At 44.8% G+C, this 24,924-nt stretch overlaps 1 protein-coding gene across 1 annotated transcript; it reads left to right on the top strand.

Moving 5' to 3' along the window:
- The first annotated feature begins 446 nt into the window (after positions 1 to 446).
- On the top strand, positions 447 to 6,124 carry LOC123445353 (autophagy-related protein 18a). The gene is made up of 4 exons (XM_045122322.1): positions 447 to 1,557; positions 4,445 to 4,646; positions 5,470 to 5,596; positions 5,682 to 6,124. The coding sequence occupies exons 1-4, from the start codon at positions 529 to 531 to the stop codon at positions 5,773 to 5,775; spliced, it is 1,452 nt and encodes a 483-aa protein (XP_044978257.1). The 5' UTR covers positions 447 to 528; the 3' UTR covers positions 5,776 to 6,124.
- Positions 6,125 to 24,924: the final 18,800 nt, after the last annotated feature.

Here is a 24,924-nt window from a genome sequence, read left to right as displayed (position 1 = left end):
CGCGATTTGAGTCCGCGTCCGTTTGAAGGGTCGGATCTAACAAGTCTTGTTGTACTATAGATACTCTAAGAGCATCTATACCTGGACTTGATAAATCCGATCCCTCAAACGTTCGTAGATACTCATCTGTCACGTTTCAAATAATGCATTATACAACTGGGATACGCGTGGCCAACGCTGCCGAGTAAGGTTCAAAAAAGGAAAGAAAAAAAAAACCCACTATGAAGTAGTACGTGCGAGACACTATGGCCCGGACGGCACGAAAGGTACGCGCTGCCTTGCCTCCCCCACCACGCCATCCCTTCCGCCGGTACCGTCACTGCGCAAGCTACTACTCCGTCGGGCGCCCAGGCCCGGCCCAGATGGCGCAGCGGGCCCCACTTCCCAGCGAGAAAAGCGACTCCGTCCTACTCCGGAGTCCGGACCGGACCAGGCGAGGTAGAGCTATCGTGCAGCCCCGACTCTCCTCTCCCCATCCCCAGACCCTGTCCCCCTCCCCTCCAATCCTCCCCGCCCCTCTCCTCTCCCATGGCGACGCCGGCCCTACCAAACCCTAGCCCGCTCCTCGACGACGCGCCGCCGCCCGAGCCCAAGCAGCGGCGGGAGACCAAGGTGTGGAAGCCCAAGGTGCGGGAGCCGGCGGCGGCCGCCGCGCAGGATCCGGACGCGCAGGACGCCGAGGAGCCCGAGCCCGAGCAGGACGAGGGCCCCGAGCCGCCCCCGCTCCTCCCCACCGACGCGATCGAGCCCACCCCGTCCGGCGCCGAGGAGGACGCCGACGCCGACGACTCCTCCTCCGTCTCCTCCGCCCCTGACGCGTCCGCGGGGGGCAAGACGGAGAGGCCGTTCCCGGCGGCCACGGACCTGCTCCACATCTCCTACAACCAGGACTACGGCTGCTTCGCGGCGGGGACCAAGACCGGCTTCCGCATCTACAACTGCGACCCCTTCCGCGAGATCTTCCGCCGCGACCTCGGCCCCTCCCCAGCCGCGCCCGACAACGACCAGGCCCTCCATCAGCCCCCCGTCGCGGGCGTCGGCGGGGGCGGGGGCGGCATCGGCGTCGTCGAGATGCTCTTCCGCTGCAACATACTGGCGCTCGTCGGCGGCGGCGACGCCCCGCACTACCCGCCCAACAAGGTCATGATCTGGGACGACCACCAGAGCCGCTGCATCGGGGAGCTCTCCTTCAAGTCCCCCGTCCGCGGCGTCCGCCTCCGCCGCGACCGCATTGTCGTCGTGCTGGAGAACAAGATATTTGTCTACAACTTTGCCGACCTCAAGCTCGTGCACCAGATTGAGACGGCGCCCAACCCCAAGGGCTTGTGCTCGGTGTCACAGCAGCCCGGGTCTATTGTGCTGGTTTGCCCGGGCGCACAGAAGGGGCAAATCAGGGTCGAGCACTATGGTGCTAGGAAGACCAAGTTTATCAATGCGCACGCCTCCCGTGTCGCCTGCTTCGCATTGTCGCAGGATGGGAGACTCATTGCCACCGCAAGCACTAAGGGGACACTTGTAAGGATCTTCAATGCCGCTGAGGGCAATCTTCTCCAGGAAGTAAGTTTTCTCAACGTACATTCTGTTGATAAATGATAAATGATGGGGAGTATCATATTTGACTCATGCAATCAGATGCTATGCTAGGTTAACTGAAAATGAGTACACCCTCTTACTTGAGAAACTTCTAGATGATACTTTCAATAGCTGTAGGACTAGTCTGTTGAATTGTGCTAGCATGCGCCAACTATGCTAAAAAAAGACTTGGCCCTCCACTGATGCCAGCAGTACCACGCTACTTAGGTCGCTAGAACAACCATTGCAGGCTTAGCTTTACATTTTTAGGTTCTCAGAGGAATACATGTCAATAACCATTGGTTTTCTTTTTCAACTGGATCGAAATGGCTATCAATTTTGCTGATGCTGGCTGCTGCATTTTGTGTGGCCACGACAATCATGGAAAGTTTGAAATCGCATTTAGTGATTACTGATTACTTGTACTGAATACTGATATCTTCCACAAGGAAGCCCCCCACAAATAGAGTTTATGAAAATTACAATTCTCAGGATCGAAGGATATGAATGAGCATCCAAATTGAAGCTTTGTAATGCATGATCCATCGGTGCTTACCATAGAATATAATTGTCCAAATTGAACCATGATGCATCGGTGTTTAGCGTAGAATGTAATTGAACCATGATGCTTTGGTGTTTAGCGGAGTATTATATATTTGACTAATGCAATCAGATGTTCGGTTAACTGAAAGTAGATAGTTTCTTGGAGAAACCTCTGGACGATTATCGTGAGAGCTGTAGGACTAGTTTGTTATCTATTGTGCTAGTACATGACAACTATGCTATAAAAAGGTTTGGCTTTGCACCAATGCCAGTAGTACCATGTGACTTAGGTTGGTAGAGCAACAATCAGACTTACCTTTACTTTCGTTCTTAGAGGAATACATGTTGTAACATCGGTTAGTTTTTCAACTGAACATAAAGTGCTGCCTATTCTGCTAATGCTGCATGCTGCATTTTGTGTGGCAACTGCTATCGTTGAATGTTCGAAATTGCATTCTTGTACTGATTATCTTCCACAAGGAAGCTCCCCAAACAGAGTTTATGAAATTTACAGCTTCTAGTTTGGAAGGGTTTCAACGAGCATCCAAATTGAAGCTTTGTGAGTTTCACAGTTTTTGTGCGCTCAAACTTATACCGAAGAAGATAGTACTCCATTTGATGTGACAGACCAGAAGTTTAGTGCTCCGTTGCCTATTAGGACCAGTAATTTTGGATAGTTTGTTTGGTTGTTTTCATGATCTTTATTAGTCTTGCTTGGTTAGCAATCAGTCCTTATTGATGTTTTGTTTTCTTTGTTCTTTAAAATCTAGTCTTGATGTTCTATTTGAATGAAATCGAATATGTGATAAATCGAACTTCTTCCCTAGATTTTTTTGTGCATCCTCCTATATTTGAAACAACCTGGACCTGATTGATCGACCCATCAGGGACTTCATAATAAAAAATCATCTTAAAAGAAGGAAAGTAACTCTTGATACTGTACTAGTTCAAGAGGGATGGTATTTATTCCTTATTGTGCTTTCCGGTTTTATCCCATGGTGATTCGTCATTTAAGAACTGACACCAAAAATGATATTTGTCCAGTAAAGTATATACATCTCATTTATTGCTGCTGACACTTAAGATCAAATGTTAGAACTTACTCCCTCCGTTCCTAAGTATAAGTCGTTTTAGAGATTCTACTATGAACTTACTCCCTCCGTTCCTAAATGTAGTCCGTAGTGGAATCTCTAAAAAGACTTATATTTAGGGACGGAGGGAGTATGTGTGATGAATCCTTGGAAGTTCGCATTGAAGGATTTTTTTAAGAAGTTAGCACCATTGGAAGTGTTACATTGTGATCCGTTTTTGGTGGTCCTTCATGGTCAGTACTCTGTAACATGTCGCTTTCGTACACCATTTGGTTTGCTTTGCTTATACGCATCTGTCATGATTAATATTGAGAACTGGAAGATACCTTAGTAAGCGAATTCCCTGGTTCTGAAGATGACCGTCTCTCATAATGACCTTGGAAATCTTAGGCGCAACAAACATTGGAGGCTCTGTAGTCAATTTCTCATAATTCTCCTTAGAAATCTTGGACAGTCAACATTGTTGAGGTTGGAGGGTCTGTAGTACAAATTCCACATCAACTGGAGAAACTGTACCCATTATTTGGTGGTGTGAAAATCTGTACATTCTTGTCTATCTTTGAAGGCGTGTTAACTTGGTATATTCTGTTGGTCATAGATTAATTAAAAAAATGTAATATGCAACTTATAGTCATATCCACTGTTTTACGATCGGAAATATTGTTCTTTCTTATTAGGGGAAAAACCATTGCACCATCACCCGCCGTTTTTTGTTTTTCTTCGTACCATAATGAAGTTGCCTTATAAACACACCAGGCCTCATGTTAATGCCATTTCTCGTTGTTTCTATTAATCATTGCTTTGTAAAGATTCTGGAGCATTTTTCGATGATTTGGATGATTTGATTTCATTGCTTGTTTGTAAAGATTTCAGTACCGGTGTTGCAATCATGTATTGCGAGCACCAAATTGCTCATATAATTGAAGCAAGTGCCGAGATCAGTCAGATAAAAAGAACCACCAGATTTACCACATTTTGATCTAAAAATATTTAACTTATGAAACTTGTACCTGTGGCTATGGAACTCTGTAAAATTACTGCCAAATTATGCTGACGGAGGACACTGAATTGGTAACTACATACCAAAAGTTATAATCTGCTAACTCTTAATCAGTGTGAAGCTTATGATGAATGAAGTCTCTCACATGACCTTACTTTTCTTTTATACGGAACATGACCTTACCTTTTGACTGCTGGGGATATAGCATTTAATTTTTGTCTGCTTTGTTCTGTTGCAGGTAAGGAGAGGTGCTGACAGAGCAGAAATATATAGCTTGGCTTTCTCAAATAATTTACAGTATTTGGCTGTATCTAGTGATAAAGGAACAATTCATGTGTTCAATTTAAAGATAAATGTTGGTTTGACCACAAATGATAAGCCTCTGCCAGCTCCAGAAGCTGATGTTCCTCATATGAGTCCATCGTTTTCTTTTATTAAAGGTAAATTCCTAATCATGCAGATATCTTTTGTTGCATACATCTTCTTGTTTGCAAATAATGAAATTATTCTCAGTTTCTTGTGTGTTTATTGTCATTACATGTAATATGCTTGAAAAAATCATTTTCATAACTTACAAACCAAGAGCTAAGATTTAGTTAACCTAAATGGCGAGTTACTCCTATTATATGAATTAAATTGGAGCAAATGCTGTACCAACCGTATTCACTGCTGGATACTATGTGTTTTCCTTTCTTTCTATTGCAAGTAAGACCAAAAAACTGTTGATGTTCAATAATGAAATACATTTTTTTTGGCTGAGTTTCCCCATTGCAACAAGCTTTTTAGCTTTTCAGATTTGTTTGTGGCATTTTCTACTTAAGTGAAGGGCACTAAAAAACTTTCTTTTTAGCTGTTTCTCTTTGAGTGCAGTCGGCATGTTTGACACTGCATATAATGTTTGATTGGGTTACAGTGTAGTTATTAGCATACATCAATGTTCTGTAGGTTCTAGTTCCCATGATACTTTTGCCCCTTACTCGTTATCTTTTTCCAAGTTACCGCTTTACATATATGTTGATGTGTTCTTTGCTCGAAGCTTGGAATTGAGCACTGCATGATTGGTCTGCACTTGTTAGTGTCTTGCATTTGGTTATGTTCTGTATTTTGATGGTTTAAAGCATGTGCAAATTATTATTATTTTGGTTCTTGAGTGCATGTTTAGGTGGGATTGCATGAAGTTGACCTGCATCTTGAGATGAAAGTGCCGAAGACACTTTTCCGTTTTCTGTCTTGTACTAAGCATGTCTATTTCATTGATGGCAGGTGTGCTACCTAAATATTTCCACTCGGAGTGGTCTGTTGCTCAATTCAGGCTCCACGAGGGCGAGCAGTACATTGTTGCATTTGGCCATGAGAAGAATACTGTGGCGGTTGTCGGCATGGATGGAAGGTAACATAGATGAAATTGAACTCTAGTTCTTGCAGTATTCAGATTCCAACAGTAGATTCATATCTTGTTTTCAATGACTTGCCAGCTTCTACCGGTGCCAGTTTGACCCGGTAAATGGAGGAGAAATGCAACAGCTGGAGTGCCACAATTTCCTAAAACCATCAGATCAACCTCAGTAGCAAAATAATAAAGCAGCAACTATTTGTCTGCCTTGTGTGTGCCATGGTTGGCTGTACAGTGTCTCTCTGTAAGCTCTCGGCTCGGCTGAGGGTTAATTAAGCAGGGGCTAATGTTATGTGTAAATATATGCCTTTGGTGACGATGATGCCATAATGTGCTCTGTGGAGGGTCAGAAGGAAGAAAGCCTTGTGCAGATGAACAATGATAGAATGCATCTTTTATCTATGAGTGCTCGATTAACAATGCAATTGCTAGTTGAATTTTACCAATGTCCTGGAGATGTTAAGCATGATAGTCTTTCTGATAAAGGGATGTTGTTCTTCTTTGAATAAAATAGAAATGATGTTACATCTGTTCAGCTGAACTGCAATGAAGAGCACAAGACTTGGCAAATGTATTGCGGGCGAATTATGTTACCCTCTTTGATTCAAATTAATTGTTGTTGCTATTAAGAACAGTAAAACCGAACCCTTTCTGAGCTCTCTCAGCAATTAGCGTTTTTCAGCCGTCCGTTTTGACGATCTTGACGTTTCTGACCGTTAGGTAGCCGTGCATTTCCAGTTTGGCCTGCAGAAAAGGAAAGCCCTGACCAGGTGAGTAAATTCTCCATTTAACTTTGGATGCACGCATGTTATCTGTATAGCGTCACGGTTGTGTGGGTGTCTTTGTTGCATTTGTGATTAGACGAGTTACCCCTTGTACATTACCCTGGGGTTCTTCCTACCATTGCCAACTGCAAATCAAGCTCGTGAGCGGAAAATGAAATTGGCAGAGTTCATTGGGGCAGTACTTCTCGGTGGGGACAATGCCACGAGAGACGATCAATTACTGTGCCAGCCAGTTATCTGGCTTAGGGTCGGAGGTTGATCCGTGTGGGACAACGTATCTTATCGGGAACAGTAGGTTGATGGCATTATTTGTTGTTATTTAGAAACGAGTTGAATGCTGGGCCGTGCTGAAGCAGAGTTGCGGTTCCAATTATTGACCTCCGCGGTGTAGTTTAGCATACAGTAGGGCACAAAGAGAGGCCAGGCCTCCCCCTCGAGTCTGCTACTCCACTTCTTTCGTGTTCCAAACCAGAGCCCTCTGGAGTTCGGACCAACGTCCCTCTCCTGCTCCTGCAGCCGCACCAGGACGCACGCTCCTCAGTGGTCGCCGGTAAGATCTCACCTCAATCCATTCATGCATGCTGGGTCTAATTGTTCGTCGGAACGTGCACAAACCCACTCGATCCTGCAAATGCAGCAGATTATCTTGGGAGATCTAGTGGGTGATATTTCCAGGATCCAATTCGGCTTTTCGGAGCATATGCTCCTGCACACTAGAAATATTTCTCGCGACCTTTTATTATACTAGCACAAGGACCCGTGCGTTGCAACGGGGAATATAAATTTTAGTTATTTTTACTTATTTTTTGTATGAAATGCATGGACAGTTTTTTACTTAGCAAACATGTTTTGAATCGATGAACTTTTTTGAAATTAGAGAACAAATCTTGAATTTAATGATTTTTTTTAGTTTTTGTGAACATTTTTTAAAAATTTCATAGACATTTTCTTCGAACTCATGAATATGTTTTTAATGCATGATCATTTTCCGAGTTATCGATGTTTTATTTTTGCTAAATATATTTTTGAAAATCATGAATTATTTTATAATATGCGAACAATTTTTTAAAATCGTCCACATTTTTTTGAATCTGTAAACATTTAATGATTTCCCAAAGCATTTTTTGAATTATAGAACAATTTATGGTTTCATGATTTTTTTTTCAAATTTCACAACTTTTAAAAATTGGGTTTCTGAAAATTCCCTATTTAATTTATAAAGAAAAATCAAATTGAAAAAATAAAATATGGACGGCCTCATGAACTGGTGCTAGGACAAAGGAGGTGCATGCGTACAGGAGAGCAGCTCGAGCCACTACGCCAAACAGAAGGTAATGATAGATTAGGGTCTCGGTCCTTAAGAAGGATAGCTTTGACAGGAAAAAAATATGAACTGTTTTTTTCAATTATGGGTGGCATAGTGGGTAATTTAAGCCAACTTCGAGGACAATTTTAATGACGTACCACAGAAGCAATAGGTGTTTTATTAATAGGTAAAGAAATAAATGTGTTTTTTGACACACCCAAATGTTACCTACGAATTTTGATGGAGAAAAGGTTACCCATTTTGCCCTATGCAGAAATAACAAGGAAAACGCCAAACGTTAACTTCAAATGTGACATCTAATTTTCCTTTTCCATCCATGAAGCACTATAATCTGTTTCGTATGAAAATTGTAAAGCACACTTGTTATACTAACATTAAAAACTAAAAAAAAAATCAGAAAATTTAATATTTAGTAATAATTTATAGTTTACTAAAAAAACAGTGTATTTGCATTCCAGAGGCCCAGAACGGAAACGTCCCGTAATATTTTCTCTTTTGCCTAAGAATCCCGCGAGTGTTCGACCTTCATTATGCAAACGGTTCAACCATTGTCGGAGGATAACCCCGGGATAGGCTCAGCGAGCCTGCTCCTTTACCTTCAGCCAAGAAGGAGTAACCAGAACAATTCTACAAAGCCCAAGCCCCCTGACCGGCTAGGAAGCACCTGCCGGCTGGGGGGCGAGGCGGCCAACTCTCTGGCCGGCCAGGAAGCACCTGCCGGCTAGAGGCGAGACGGCTACCTCCTCCTGGCCGCCTAGGCCAAGCCAGGCGACCGTGCCTGGGCCGGCTAGTCAAGCGACTAGCCGACTAGGAAGCACAAGTCACATCAGGCCGTAGGTCAAGACGAGACCCTATGGTTAAAGGTGGCTACACGTCACCAAATGTACTGGATCGGGATGCACGGCGGGTACAGCGTCGGCGGCCGCGCCGCTGACCTCCTCCGGCTCTGATCCATCACCCTGCACAGTGTCGACGAGTCAAACTTCCACTCCATTACTGCACTCGGCGTGAGAACAGTGGAGACGGCCGTACTGTTTGCGCATGACGAATCTCGCTGGACGACGCCGGACGTACCACACGTGTCCTGCGTCAACCTTACGCGAGAGCCTTATTGGCTAGCCGACGGGTCCCACAACCAGACGAGACCTCGCAGCCGGCGGGCCCCTCCAGCGACAAGACAAGACCCCCGTGGCCCCCCTGGCTAGCCGGCGAGGCTGCCAGCCGGGTACCACTCTTGTACCTTTTATCCATATTGTAGGTCGGTGGGTTCGTCTATAAAACCCCTCACCCCCCTCCATGCAGAGGGTCGGTCAACTCAGCACACACACCAACCACATAGGAGAGACAGACGCGAGCCGGCAGCTCCTTCTTCCCCCTCCGCAATACAGCTCTCGGAGCATTTTGTAGTCCCATTCATACATCATACACACCGACAGGATTAGGGGTGATATCTCTACGGAGAGCCCTGAACCTGGGTACATCGTGCGTTCCATGCTTGTACCAACCTCGTTCCCAGCATCCTCCGGTGCCACTTCGGTTCCCACCATCTTTAGCCTACCCATGGCTTATGTTGTGAGTAAACCCGACATTTGGTGCCCACCGTGGGGTCGTCCGCAGCATCGGCTGGCTTCACGCACTGGGCGGGGCCCCGCGCTTACACCGCCGGATGCATCGCGTCCGGACCGATCTGCATGCCCGTGGAGCCTGCCTTCGGTGAGGCTTCACCGATGATGATAGACGTCCCAGTCCGTCATGCAGATTCGGATGGGGAGTCCGACGACGAGTCGCTCCCCAACGCCGTCGTCGCTGCTATGGAGAACCTCAACGTTCTCTTTAGCGATTTGCACCTCAACGATGGTCTTCGCTACTTTGGCGAGGACTTCGATGTAGAGGCGCTATGCGCTAGATTCAGTAGGCTCTCTATCGCTGAGATGCCTACATTCGACGTGTACCCCAACAACGTACTCGTCTTCGACGGTCCTTCGTCGTCCGCGGTGTTCTTCACCACGTATCATGTCGCCACCGTCTCCAACATCGTGGAGGTGATGGTCATCGGCGCTGGCACCGGCACGGCTCATGGCAAGGCGTCAGCAGACGCTGGTGAGCCTGCTGTCACCGCTGACACTCTTCAGGCCGCGCTTACCGGCCTGAAGACGCCCATCTCCACCTCCACAAACCCCACCGATGCACGAGCCTCGCTGGAGGAGGCTCGCAGGCAGATCTTGGAGGAGGGCATTGCCATCGCCTCGGCTAAACGCCGGATGGAGGCCACACAGCGCGAGTATAACTCCACCTACGACCTCACTCCAGTTTCCGAGGCAACAAAACAGAAAGCAAAAAGCAAAGATAAATTCTTGGGTTGCCTCCCAACAAGCACTATTGTTTAACGCCCTTAGCTAGGCAAAAGGTGATGGAATCACGTATAGTCATCTTTGGTGCTCAAACCATAAGTAGCCCTCATCATAGATTCATAAGGCAATCTTATTTTATTTCTAGGAAAATGCTCCATGCCCTTCTTTAGAGGAAATTGAAATCTAATATTCCCTTCCTTCATATCGATGATAGCACCAATAGTCCTTAGGAAAGGTCTACCAAGAATAATGGGACATGAAGGATTGCAATCTATGTCAAGTACAATGAAATCCACGGGTACATAGTTCTTATTTGCAACAATAAGAACATCATCGATCCTTCCCATGGGTTTCTTGACAGTAGAATCCGCAAGATGCAAATTAAGAGAACACTCTTCAATCTCATGAAAACCAAGAATATCACATAAAGACTTTGGAATCGCGGAAACACTAGCACCCAAATCACACAAAGCATTGCATTCATAGTTTTTTATTTTGATTTTGATAGTAGGTTCCCACTCATCATGAAGTTTTCTAGGTATAGAGACTTCTAATTCGAGCTTCTCTTCAAGAGATTTCATCATAGCATCTACGATACGAGGGGTAAAGGCTTTGCTCTGGCTATAAGCATGTGGAGAGTTTGCAATGGATTGCATCAAAGAAATGCATTCAAACAAGGAGCAACTATCATAATTGAATTCCTTGAAATCCAAAGTGGGAGTTTCATTACTACCCAATATTTTGATTTCTTCTACTCCACTCTCCACACCTTTATCATCAAGATAGGTGGGCTCCGAATCATTGGGGCGTTTTTCAACCAAAGTGGATTCATATCCAGCCCCTTCATCAATAGGTTTGTCACGCGAAAACAAAGATTCAAGAGGAGTCACACCAAGCACTTTAAGATATTCGTGATTTGCATCACTAGAACACACCCTTTTAAACCATTCATGCCTAGCGCGAATTTGGGCGGTTCTTTCTTTGCTCTCATTCATGGAGACACACATAGCTTTTAAAGTTTCATCCAAGTTGACCTTGGGAGGAGCACATCTAACTTTCAAAGCATCAATATCACAAGACATCCTATCCACGCTTTTAGCCAAATCGTCTATTTTGAGTAGTTTTTCCTCTATGGATGCATTGAAAATGTTTTGAGAGTTGATGAACTCTTTGATATTACTCTCTAAATCAGAGGGTAATTTGTTGTGATTTCCATAAGTGTTGTTGTAGGAATTGCCATAATTGTTAGAGGAGTTACTAGGAAAAGGTCTAGGAACATAGTTTCCTCTAAAAGCATTGTTGTTGCCAAAATTGTTCCTACCAACAAAATTAACGTCCAAACTAGCGTTGCTACTCTCAATCAAGGAAGATAGTGGCATGCCATTAGGATCTAAAGGAGCACTTCTACTAGTAACCAAATTCATCAACTCGTCCATCTTAGCACTAAGCGAGTTAATTTCTTCTATAGCGTGTACCTTTTTGCTAGAAGGTGACCTTTCAGTGTGCCACTGAGAGTAGTTGGTCATGATATTGTCTAGGAATTTTGTAGCGTCTCCTAACGTGATTTCCATGAATTTTCGACCTGAGGCGGAGTCCAAGATATTGCGAGAAGCAAAATTCAAACCAGCGTAAAAGATTTGTATAATCATCCACAAACTCAAGCCATGAGCAGGATAATTTCTAATCATTAACTTCATCCTCTCCCAAGATTGTGCAACGTGTTCATGATCAAGTTGCTTGAAATTCATGATATCGTTACGTAAGGAGATAATCTTAGCCGGCGGAAAATACTTGGATATGTAAGCATCTTTGCACTTATCCCAAGAATCGATACTATTTTTAGGCAAAGAAGAAAACCAAGTTTTTGCGCGATCTCGCAACGAGAAAGGAAAAAAGCTTCAACTTAATCACGTCATTATCCACATCTCTTTTCTTTTGCATATCGCAAAGTTCAATGAAGGTATTGAGATGGGATGCGACATCTTCACTAGGAAGGCCAGAGAATTGCTCTTTCATAACAAGATTCAGCAAGGCAGCGTTGATTTCATACGATTCCGCACTAGTGGCGGGAGCAATCGGAGTACTAATAAAATCATTATTATTGGTACTCGAGAAGTCGCAAAGTTTGGTGTTTTCAGCCATGATGACTTCAACAAACCAAAAATAACACAAGCAAGCAAGAAAACCGGCCAAGGAAAACGACAAAAGGCAAAATAAAACGACAAAGGAGAAAGGCAAATGAAAACGGCAAATGTGAAGTGGGGGAGAGGAAAACGAGAGGCAACTGGCAAAAAAAAGTAAATGCAAGAGATGAGTTTGTGACACCTACTTGGATATATCTTGACTTGATCTCTCCTTCCCCGACAACGGCGCCAGAAATACTTCTGCTACTGCAACAAAAGACCTTCCAACGGCGCCAGAAATAGGTGTGTTGACGGGAGACTATTCTTGTCTTGATACTACTCAAAAACGGCGCCCGGAATTCTTCTGCTACGGCTACACCTTTAGGGACTCCCGTGGCCTTGGAGCCTTGCGTTGGTGTTCCCTCGAAGCGGAACGGGTGATGTAGCACAACAGCGGTAAGTATTTCCCTCAGTTTTGAGAACCAAGGTATCGATCCAGAGGGAGGATCGCGTCAAGTCACAAGTACCTGCACAAACACAAAAAGCTTGCACCCAATGCTATGAAGGGGTTGTCAATCCCTTATAGATTGTTTGCAAAGTGAGAACTGAAAGCAAAAAGTAAACAAAGCAAAGTAAAAGTGAAAGTGGAAACGATAGTTGTGAATAGACCCGGGGGCCGTAGTGTTTACTAGTGGCTTCTCTCAAGAAAGCAAGTAGACGGTGGGTGAACGTATTACTGTCGAGCAATTGATAGAACCGCGCAAAGTCATGACGTTATCTAAGGCAATGATTATATCTATAGGCATCACGTCCAAAACAAGTAGGCCGATACTTTTTGCATCTACTACTATTACTCCACACGTCGACCGCTATCCAGCATGCATCTAGTGTATTAATTTCATAAGAGCAGAGTAACGCCTTAAGCAAGATGACATGATGTAGATGGACAATCTCATATCTATGATAAAAGCCCATCTTGTTACCCTTGATGGCAACAACACGATGCGTGCCTTGATACCCCTTCTATCACTGGGAAAGGTCACCACACGGTATGAACCCAAAACCAAGCACTTCTCCCATTGCAAGAATCATAGATCTAGTTGGCCAAACAAAACCCAAGACTCGGAGAGACTTACAAGGATATCAAATCATGCATATAAGAAATCAGCAAAGACTCAAATATAATTCATAGATAATCTGATCATAAATCCACAATTCATCGGATCTCGACAAACACACCGCCAAAGAGGATTACATCGATAGATCTCCATGAAGATCATGGAGAACTTTGTATTGAAGATCCAAGAGAGAGAAGAAGCCATCTAGCTACTAACTACGGACCCGTAGGTTTGAAGTGGACTACTCACGAGTCATTGGAGAGGCGATGATGTTGATGTAGAAGCCCTCCAAATCCAAAGTCCCCTCCGACAGGGCACCGGGAAGGGTCTCCAGATGAGATCTCGCGGAAACGGACGCTTGCGGCGGCGGAAAAGTATTTTCGTGGATGCCCTGATTTTTTTCTGGATTTTAGGGAATTTATAGGCGAAAGAGCTAGGGCAGGGGAGCTCCAGGGGGGCCACAAGCCTGGTAGCCGCCGGCCCCCCTGGTGGCGGCTACAGGGCTTGTGGGGCCCGTGTGGCTCTCCTGCCTTGGCCCTCAAGTCCCCCGATCTTCTTTTGTTCTGGAAAAATTTATTTCGGGGATTTTATTCCGTTTGGACTCCGTTCCAAAATCAGATCTGAAAAGAGTAAAAAAAAACAGGAACTGGCACTTGGCACTGAATTAATAAGTTAGTCCCAAAAAAGATACAAAAGGTACATAAAACATCCAAAGTTGACAAGAAAACAACATGAAACCATCAAAAAATATAGATACGTTTGAGACATATCATCCGGCTAGCGAGGCAGCGCCCGGTAAGGCCTGCTGCGCGAAAAGTTCAAACTACAAAAAGGGGTGCCGGCTCGGGTTGGTTTGATCCTTTTTTGCAATCTTATTCTAGCCGGCCTCTGCTGGTTTGCGTTTGAGTCTTTAAGTCTTGATGGCTTCGAAAAATCTAAGTCCAATATCCCCAAAGGCAGAAGCCTCGACCCAGTCACAGACCGGCTCCCGGCTGTCGGGCTGGCGGGGTAGATGCTAGAGGGAGTAAAGGGGTTAGAGAAAAAGAAGTCAAGCAGGAATCAAAAGATGAAAACACAAAGCAGCACGCATGGCATTATGAATTTAATGCAGAATTCATACATTCAAAAGCATTGGCCCACGGCCGAAGTTCATTACACCCCCTTGTGGGTGGAACTGTTGGACTGACAATATATTGTAGACAACCAAAACAAAAACAGGACCGACTAAGGGGCGGCGACCTCATATGTTGCCCCGGCTGCTGCTCTTGAAGTGGTGGCTTCACCATCGCCAGCTGCTCCCGAGGCGGTGGCGTCGTCTCCTCCACCAGAGCTTCCGGCTCCGTCCTTGGCGGAGTCGGCATACGCCTCGCCGCTGGAGGCGGTGTCTTCCTCCTCATGGGCCGCCTCGTCGGAGCTGCCATTGGCGTCATAATGCTGAAGACGGTGCAGACCCTCAGGGACCACGTTGCCGTCTTCATCCCGCTCCAAGTTGAGCTCATCCGAGGAGGCGTACGAGGCAATGTCGCTGGCCCTCACACGTAGCTCCTCCTCCACGACGTGCAACTCCCCCTCCGAGTCGTTGCGCTGCGCGACGAGGTTGCCCAAGTCCAGGTTCCGGTACCAGGACTTGGCAAAGCGCAGCGCCATGTAGGCACCAGCACGCGCGGCTGAGGCGCGCCAGGCGTCAAGGCGATCGTCGCCAGTCGCAAGCCAGCGGGAGAGCCGACTCATCGACGCCGGCTCCATGACGTCGGGCCAGAGAGCCTTTATCATCGACGAGCCTGCATTCTAAAGCCGCTCCATGGATTCGGCCAGAGCACGCAGGCGGGCTCTGAGGCCCACGCTAATCTCCTCCACACTCCAGCCGACAGTGGCCTCTACCTCCTGCCCTGCAACGCAACGCTCCTCGCGGCTGACCTCGACAGCCGTTTGAGCCGCTTCCCGTGTCTCAGGGAAGAATCCTGGGATAGGGGAAGGGGTGCGAAGAAGAATAAGAGGAGGAAGCAGCAAAGAAGAAAAAATCAAGACAAAATAAAAAGGACTTACGGTCGAAATGGGTGTCGGTTTCGTGGGCATTCTCCAGGGCCTCGAGCTCCCGCACCTTGCTCGCTTGAGTTGCGCGGGAGATCTCTTCCTGGAGGGCCGCAGCCGCCTCCAGTGCCTTGGCCAGCTGCGCCTGCCTCTGGATCAGGGCTTCCCCCTTCTCCTTCAGGGCAGTGTCCTTGAGCTTCATCTCCTCGAGATGAGCCGTCTTGAGACGCTCCGTGTCGGCAGCATAGGAATCATCCTTCTCCTGCAGGGTGGCGCGTGATACGTCCATTTTGCATCATGTTTTCATGTTGATATTTATCGCTTCTTGGGCTGTTATTTCACTTCACGGTACAATTCTTATGCCTTTTCTCTCTTATTTTGCAAGGTTTACATGAAGAGGGAGAATGCCAGCAGCTGGAATTCTGGCCTGAAAGTGGAGCAAAGTTGAGATACCTATTCTGCGCAACTCCAAACGCCGTAAAAATTAACGAGGATTTTTTTTCCGGATTTATGAAAAATACTGGGCCGAAGAAGCGCCAGAGGGGCGCCAGCAGGTGGCCACAAACCTGCACGGCGCGGCCACCCCCTGGCCGCGCCATGAGGGCTTGTGGGCAGCCTGCTGGCCCACTGGCCCCCTCTTCTGCTATATGAAGGGTTTCGTCCAGAAAAAAAATCAGAGAGGAGATTTTTCGTGGATTCGCCGCCGCCACGAGGCGGAACTTGAGCAGAACCAATCTAGAGCTCCGGCAGGACGATCCTGCCGGGGAAACTTCCCTCCCGGAGGGGGAAATCGTCGCCATCGTCATCACTAACACTCCTCTCATCGGAGGGGACTCGTCACCATCAACATCTTCATCAGCACCATCTCATCTCCAAACCCTAGTTCATCAGTTGTAACCAATCTCCGTCTCGCGACTCCGATTGGTACTTGTAAGGTTGCTAGTAGTGTTGATTACTCTTTGTAGTTGATGCTAGTTGGATTATTTGGTGGAAGAGTTTATATTCAGATCCTTGATGCTACTCATTACCTCTCTGGTCATGAATATGATTATGCTTTGTGAGTAGTTACTTTTGTTCCTGAGGACATGGGATAAGTCATGCTAATAGTAGTCATGTGAATTTGATATTCGTTCGGTAATTTGATATGTTGTATGTTGTTTTTCCTCTAGTGGTGTTATGTGAACGTCGACTACATAACACTTCACCATTATTTGGGCCTAGAGGAAGGCATTGGGAAGTAGTAAGTAGATGATGGGTTGCTAGAGTGACAGAAGCTTAAACCCTAGTTTATGCGTTACTTCGTAAGGGGCTGATTTGGATCCACTAGTTTAATGCTATGGTTAGACTTTGTCTTAATTCTTCTTTCGTAGTTGCGGATGCTTGCGAGAGGGGTTAATCATAAGTGGGATGCTTGTCCAAGTAAGGGCAGTACCCAAGCACCGGTCCACCCACATATCAAACTATCAAAGTAACGAACGCGAATCATATGAACATGATGAAAACTAGCATGACAGAAATTCCCGTGTGTCCTCGGGAGCGTTTTTCCTTCTATTAGACTTTGTCCAGGCTTGTCCCTTGCTACAAAATGGATTGGGCCAGTTTGCTGCACCGTTGCTACTTTTGTTACTTGTTGCTTGCTACGAATCATCTCACCACACAATCACTTGTTACCGAAAATTTCAGTGCTTGCAGATTTTACCTTGCTGAAAATCACTTGTTAGATCCTTCTTCTCCTCGTTGGGTTCGACACTCTTACTTATTGAAAGGACTACGATTGATCCCCTATACTTGTGGGTCATCAAGACTCTTTTCTGGCGCCATTTCCGGGGAGTGAAGCGCCTTTGGTAAGTGGAACTTGGTAAGGAAACATTCATATAGTGTGCTGAAATTTGTTGTCACTTGTCACTATGGATACGAATCCTTTGAGGGGCTTGTTTGGGGTATCTTCACCTCTAACGGAAGCACAAAGAGTTGCTCCTCAACCTGCTGAACCTACTGAAAATATTTGCTTTGAATTTCCTTCGGGTATGCTTGAGAAACCGCTGGCTAATCCTTTTACAGGAGATGGAACATCACATCCAGACTTGCATCTGATCTATGTAGATGAAGTTTGTGGTTTATTTAAGCTTGCAGGTGTGCCCGAGGATGAGGTCAAGAAGAGGTTCTTTCCTTTATCTTTGAAGGATAAGGCATTGACATGGTATAGGCTATGTGATGTTACTGGATCATGGGACTACAATCGGTTAAAATTGGAATTTCATCAAAAGTTTTATCCTATGCATTTAGTACATCGTGATCGGAATTATATTTATAATTTTTGGCCTCGTGATAGATAAAGCATCACTCAAGCTTGGGGGAGGCTTAAATCAATGCTATATTCATGCCCCAATCATGAGCTCTCGAGAGAAATTATCATTCAGAACTTCTATGCTCGGCTTTCTCATGATGATCGCACCATGCTTGACACTTCTTGTACCGGTTCTTTTATGAAGAGAGATATTGATTTCAAATGGAATTTATTTGAGAGAATTAAACGCAACTCTGAAGATTGGGAGCTTGAAGAAGGTAAGGAGTCAGGTATGAATTTCACGTTTAATTGCGTTAAATCCTTTGTTGAGACAAATACTTTTTGTGACTTTAGCGCTAAGTATGGACTTGACTCTGAGATAGTAGCTTCATTGTGTGAATCATTTGCTGGTCATATTGATCTCCCCAAAGAGAAGTGGTTTAAATATCACCCTCCTTTAGAAGTCAATGTAGTTAAACCCATTCCAGTTGAAGAGGAAGTCATTGCCTATAATGATCCTGTGGTTCCCAGTGCTTACATTGAGAAACCAGCTTTCCCTGTTAGGATAAAGGATCATTCTAAAGCTTTAACTGTGATACGTAGAGGCTATATTAGAACACCTACACCCCCTGAGAAAATTAGAGTTGAACCTAGCGTTGCTATCATCAAAGATCTTCTATCCGACGATGTTGAGGGACATAATATTCACTTCTGTGAAGATGCTGCTAGAATTGCTAAACCTCACGTTAGAGACAAACATAGGCCTGTTGTTGGCATGCCTGTGGTTTCTGTTAAGATAGGAGATCATTGTTATCATGGTTTATGTGACGTGGGTTCTAGTGTTAGTGCAATACCTCAATCCTTATACGATGAAATCAAAGACGAGATTGCACCTGCTGAGATAGAACCCATTGATGCCACTATTCAGCTTGCCAATAGAGATACTATCTGCCCTGTGGGAATTGTTAGGGATGTTGAAGTCTTGTGTGGTAAAACGAAGTATCCTGCTGATTTCCTCGTTCTTGCTACTGCACAAGATAACTTTTGTCCCATCATATTTGGCAGACCCTTCCTCAATATCATCAATGCTCATATTGACTGTGAGAAGCAAACTGTCACTGTTGGCTTTTAAGGTGTGTCACATGAGTTCAATTTCTCCAAGTTTGGTAGACAACCTCATAAAAAGGAGTTTCCTAGTAAGGATGAAACTATTGCCTTAGCCTCTATTGCCGTGCCTCCTACTGATCCATTAGAGCAATACTTGCTTGAGCATGAAAATGATATGCATATGGATGAAAGGGATGAAATAGATAGAGTTGTCTTAGAACAACATCCCATTCTTAAGAATAACTTGCCTGTTGAACTGCTTGCGGATCCACCCCCACCAAAGGGTGATCCTGTGTTCGAGCTTAAACAGTTGCCAGATACTCTTAAGTATGCTTATCTTGATGAAAAAGAGATATATCCTGTCATTATTAGTGCTAGCCTCTCGGAGCATGAAGAAAAGAAGGTACTAATAACTCTGAGGAAGCACCGTGCTGCTATTGGATATACTCTTGATGATCTTAAGGGCATTAGTCCCACTCTATGCCAGCACAAGATTAAAACTGATCCTGACTTCAAACCAGTTGCTGATCATCAAAGGAGATTAAATCCTAAGATGAAAGAAGTAGTAAGAAAAGAAATACTAAAGCTTTTGGAAGCAGGTATCATCTATCCTGTTGCTCATAGCGATTGGGTGAGTCCGGTGCATTGCGTTCCTAAGAAGGGAGGCATTACCGTTGTCCCTAATGATAAGGATGAATTGATCCCACAGAGGATTATTACTGGCTATAGGATGGTGATCGATTTTAGGAAATTGAATAAAGCCACTAGGAAAGATCATTACCCTCTGCCTTTTATCGACCAAATGCTAGAAAGGCTGTCTAAACACACACACTTCTGCTTTCTAGACGGTTATTCTGGTTTCTCCCAAATACCAGTTGCACAATCTGATCAGGAGAAAACCACATTCACCTGCCCTTTCGGTACCTTTGCTTATAGACGTATGCCTTTTGGCTTATGTAATGCACCTACCACCTTTCAAAGATGTATGATGGCGATATTCTCTGACTTTTGTGAAAAGATTGTTGAGGTTTTCATGGATGACTTTTCCATTTACGGGTCTTCTTTTGATGATTGCCTCAGCAACCTTGATCGAGTCTTACAGAGATGTAAAGACACCAATCTTGTCTTGAATTGGGAGAAGTGCCACTTTATGGTTAATGAAGGCATCGTCTTAGGACATAAAATTTCTGAAAGAGGTATTGAAGTCGATAAGGCTAAGGTTGATGCAATCGAGAAAATGCCATATCCCACAGATATCAAAGGTATAAGAAGTTTCCTTGGTCATGCTGGTTTCTATAGAAGGTTCATTAAAGACTTCTCTAAGATTTCTAGGCCTCTTACCAACCTCTTGCAAAAGGATATTCCTTTTGTTTTTGACGATGATTGTGAGGAAGCCTTCGAAATACTTAAGAGGGCTTTGATAACTGCACCTATTGTTCAACCACCTGATTGGAACTTGCCTTTTCAAATCATGTGTGATGCTAGTGATTATGCTGTTGGTGCTGTTCTAGGGCAAAGAGTCGATAAGAAGTTGAATGTTATTCACTACGCTAGTAAAACTCTAGACAATGCCCAGAGAAACTATGCTACTACGGAGAAGGAATTTTTAACAGTCGTGTTTGCATGTGAAAAGTTCAGGTCTTACATAGTTGACTCCAAAGTCACTATTCACACTGATCATGCTGCTATTAAGTACCTCATGGAGAAGAAAGACGCTAAACCTGGACTTATCAGATGGGTTCTCTTGCTACAAGAATTTGATTTGCGCATTGTCGACAGAAAGGGTGCTGATAACCCAGTAGCAGATAACTTGTCTAGGTTGGAGAACGTTCTTGATGACCCACAACCTATTGATGATAGCTTTCCCGGTGAGCAATTGAATGTCATCAATGCTTCACGTAGTGCACCGTGATATGCTGATTATGCAAACTATATCGTTGCCAAATACATACCACCTAGTTTCACGTACCAGCAAAAGAAGAAATTCTTCTTTGACTTGAGACATTACTTTTGGGATGATCCTCACCTTTATAAGGAAGAAGTAGATGGTGTTATTAGACGTTGTGTACCTGAACATGAACAGGGACAGATCCTACATAAGTGTCACTCCAAGGCATACGGAGGACCCCATGCGGGAGATAGAACTGCACACAAGGTATTGCAATCAGGTTTCTATTGGCCCACTCTCTTCAAGGATGCCCGTAAGTTTGTCTTGTCTTGTGACGAATGTCAAAGAGTAGGTAATACTAGCAAACGTCAGGAAATGCCTATGAACTATTCACTTGTCATTGAACCATTTGATGTCTGGGGCTTTGATTATATGTGACCTTTTCCAAGATCCAACGGGTATACTCATATCCTAGTTGCTGTTGATTACGTCACTAAGTGGGTAGAAGCTATCCCCACTAGTAGTGCTGATCACAACACCTCTATCAGGATGCTGAAAGAAGTTATCTTCCCTAGATTCGGAGTCCCTAGATATCTAATGACCGACGGTGGTTCACATTTCATTCATGGTGCTTTCCGTAAAACGCTTGCTAAGTACGATGTCAACCATAGAATTGCGTCTCCCAACCACCCTGCTACTGCAACAAAAGACCTTCCAATGGCGCCAGAAATAGGCACGTTGACGGGAGAATACTTGGCTTGATCCTTCTGCTGCGGCTACGCCTTAAGGGACTTCCTAGACAAGCATGCAAAGGATTTCCCCCGTGGCCTTGGAGCCTTGCGTTGGTGTTCCCTCGAAGCGGAAAGGGTGATGTAGCGTAGCGGTGGTAAGTACTCCCCTCAGTTTGAGAACCAAGGTATTAATCCAGTGGAGGAGTATCTCAAGATCCCGCACAGACACAAAAACTTGCTCCCAACGCTATGAAGGGGTTGTCAATCCCTTATAGAATGTTTGCCAAGTGAGAACTGAAAGCAACAAAGTAACAAAGCAAAGTAAAAGTGGAGGTGTAAATGATGGATGTGAATAGACCCGGGGGCCGTAGTGTTTACTAGTGGCTTCTCTCATGAAAGCAAGTAGACGGTGGGTGAACAAATTACTGTCGAGCAATTGATAGAACCGCACAAAGTCGTGACAATATCTATGCAATGATTATTTCTATAGGCATCACGTCCAAAACAAGTAGACCGATACTTTCTGCATCTACTACTATTACTCCACACGTCGATCGCTATCCAGCATGCATCTAGTGTATTAAGTCCATAAGAACAGAGTAACGCCTTAAGCAAGATGACATGATGTAGAGGGATAATCTCAAACCAATGATAAAACCCCATCTTTTTACCCTTGATGGCAACTACTTGATGTGTGCCTTGTTGCCCCTACTGTCACTGGGAAAGGTCACCACATGGTAGAACCCAAAACCAAGCACTTCTCCCATTGCAAGAATCATAGATCTAGTTGCCCAAAGAAAACCCAAGACTCGGAGAGACTTACAAGGATATCAAATCATGCATATAAGAAATCAGCAAAGATTCAAATATATATCATAGATAATCTGATCATAAATTCACAATTCATCGGATCTCGACAAACACACCGGCGAAGAAGATTACATCGGATAGATCTCCATGAAGGTCATGGAGAACTTTGTATTGAAGATCCAAGAGAGAGAAGAAGCCATCTAGCTACTAGCTACGGACCCGTAGGTCTGAAGTGAACTACTCACGAGTCATTGGAGGGGCGATGATGATGATGATGAAGCCCTCCAACTCCAAAGTCCCCTCCGGCATGGTGCCGGGAAGGGTCTCCAGATGAGATCTCACGGAAACGGAAGCTTGCGGTGGCGGAAAAGTATTTTCGAGGATCCCCTGATTTTTTGCGGAATATTTGGGAATTTATAGGCCAAAGACCTAGGTCAGGGGGCGGCCAGGGAGGCCACAAGCCTGCCCACCGCCGCCTCCCCCCTGGTGGTGGAGTGGGGGCTTGTGGGCTCCCTGGAGCCCACCTGGCTTGGCCCAAAAGCCCCCTGGTCTTCTTCCGTTCGGGAAAAAATCATTTCTGGGTTTTTCTGCCGTTTGGACTCCGTTCCAAAATCAGATCTGAAAAGAGTCAAAAACACGGAAAAAACAGGAACTGACACTTGGCACTGAATTAATAAGTTAGTCCCAAAAAAGATATAAAAGGTACATAAAACAACCAAAGAAGACAAGATAACAGCGTGAAACCATAAAAAATTATAGATACGTTTGAGACGTATCACACCCTCAGTCCAGTGGTCAAGCAGAGCTAAGAAATAGAGAGATTAAACTAATTCTGCAAAAGACTGTCAACATGTCTTGAAAGAATTGGTCTAAAAGCTCAATGATGCACTGTGGGCTTATAGGACTGCCTATAAGAATCCCATGGGCATGTCTCCGTACAAAATGGTGTATGGTAAAGCATGTCATTTACCTCTTGAGCTAGAGCATAAATCTTATTGGGCAATCAAAGAGCTCAACTTTGATTTCAAACTTGCCGGTGAGAAAAGGTTATTTGACATTAGCTCGCTTGATGAGTGGAGAACTCAGGCATATGAGAATGCCAAGTTGTTCAAAGAGTAGGTTAAGAGCTGGCATGATAAGAGGATACAAAAGCGTGAGTTCAATTCTTGTGATTATGTCTTGCTATATAACTCTCATTTAAGAATCTTTGCAGGCAAGCTTCTCTCTAAATGGGAAGGTATCTATGTTGTTGAGGAAGTATATCGTTCTGGTGCTAACAAGATCAACAACACGGAAGGTAATTGTCGGAGAGTTGTAAATGGGCAGAGAATCAAGCATTATATCTGAGGTACTCCCATAAATGTTGAAAGCAATATCATCAATACCATAACTCCGGAAGAATACCTAAGGGATATTTATCAGCCTATTTCAGACTCCGAAAACGAAGAGGTATGTGATTCGGTAAGAAAATAGAGTCCAAAACTTTTCCAGTAGGAATTTTTCTCCGTTTTGGAATATTTGAAAAAATACAAAAAATGGAAGCAGTCCAGAAAGTGCGCGAGGAGGCGACAAGCCTGCACGGTGCGGGCCCACCCCCTGGCCGCGCCGTGAGGGCTTGTGGCCACCTCGTGCGCCTCCCGGACTCCGTATTCGTGGAGGGTACTCCTTCTGGTCTGGAAAAAATCATTATATTTACTCATGTTTGGTTTGACCCCTGCATCACGCATATTTCCTCTGTTTTTCGTTTCGAGCCTGTTTCTGTTGGAGATCTAGATCACTATGACTTCCCCAAAAGCTCCGAAGGACAAGATCTTCGAGAAGGTCATCAATCCCTACCTCACGGGAGTGCTGCAACACCCTCAATCTATCGAGATGCATGAGGGGATGTTGCACATCCGTGATGTTGAGGGGCCTAAGAAGACCGGAAGCATGGAGATGAGGCTTGAAGCAATGGAGCAACAAGTCTTCAAGTGCCAAGGGATGGTGGAGCGTGGACTCAACGCCAACCACATGATGATCACGGAGTTCACCAACAAGCACATGATTGATGCCAATGACATTGGGAAGCACCTCTCCAGGCTCTATGACAGGATTGATCAACTCGGCCCCCAGATCTATGACCTGCAGAACCAAAACTGGGAGTATGAGTATAGATTTAAATCAATACGGTTGGCTGCAGATTTGAGGATTCCGGAGACTCGTTCATCCTTCCATGATGGAGCACCTATGCCCTGGAAGACGGAGGATCAAACTCATGTTGCAACAACTCCACCTTCACCACCAAAGGAAGACAACTGAGCATTGGTATGGGCAATCCCCTTGGCTTGTGCCAAGCTTGGGGGAGTTGCCCCGGTATCGTATCACCATCACATCTTTTGCCTTTACCTTTGTTTTAGTTTTCCTTTCAGTTTTCTATTTCTCTAGTAGATTAAAAGTCTTAGTGTTTTAGTCTTGAGTTTTGCTTTGTGTCACCCCCGATGTATTCGAGCTCGTGAGCCATATAATAAAGAGTGCCTTAGTTAAAGGGCTTTGCCTCTTGCCATGATCAATAGAGTGAGAATAGAACAAAAGCATGAAAGATCATGTAATGATCTTATGGAAAGTGATGGCTTCACATATAAAAAGAATGAGGATTGAAACTTGTTGAGGGTAGGAAAACGTAGACCTTGGTCATGGTTGCAATTAATACGAAGTGATAAAGAAGGAGAGGTTCACATATAAATATATCATCTCTGACACCATCTATGATTGTGAACACTCACTAAAC

The sequence above is a fragment of the Hordeum vulgare genome, chromosome 3H, assembly GCF_904849725.1.
Source record: "Hordeum vulgare subsp. vulgare chromosome 3H, MorexV3_pseudomolecules_assembly, whole genome shotgun sequence".
NCBI lineage: Eukaryota > Viridiplantae > Streptophyta > Magnoliopsida > Poales > Poaceae > Hordeum > Hordeum vulgare.
The sequence above is the reverse complement of the archived record's forward strand: the minus strand, read 5'-3'. Positions and strand labels throughout refer to the sequence as shown.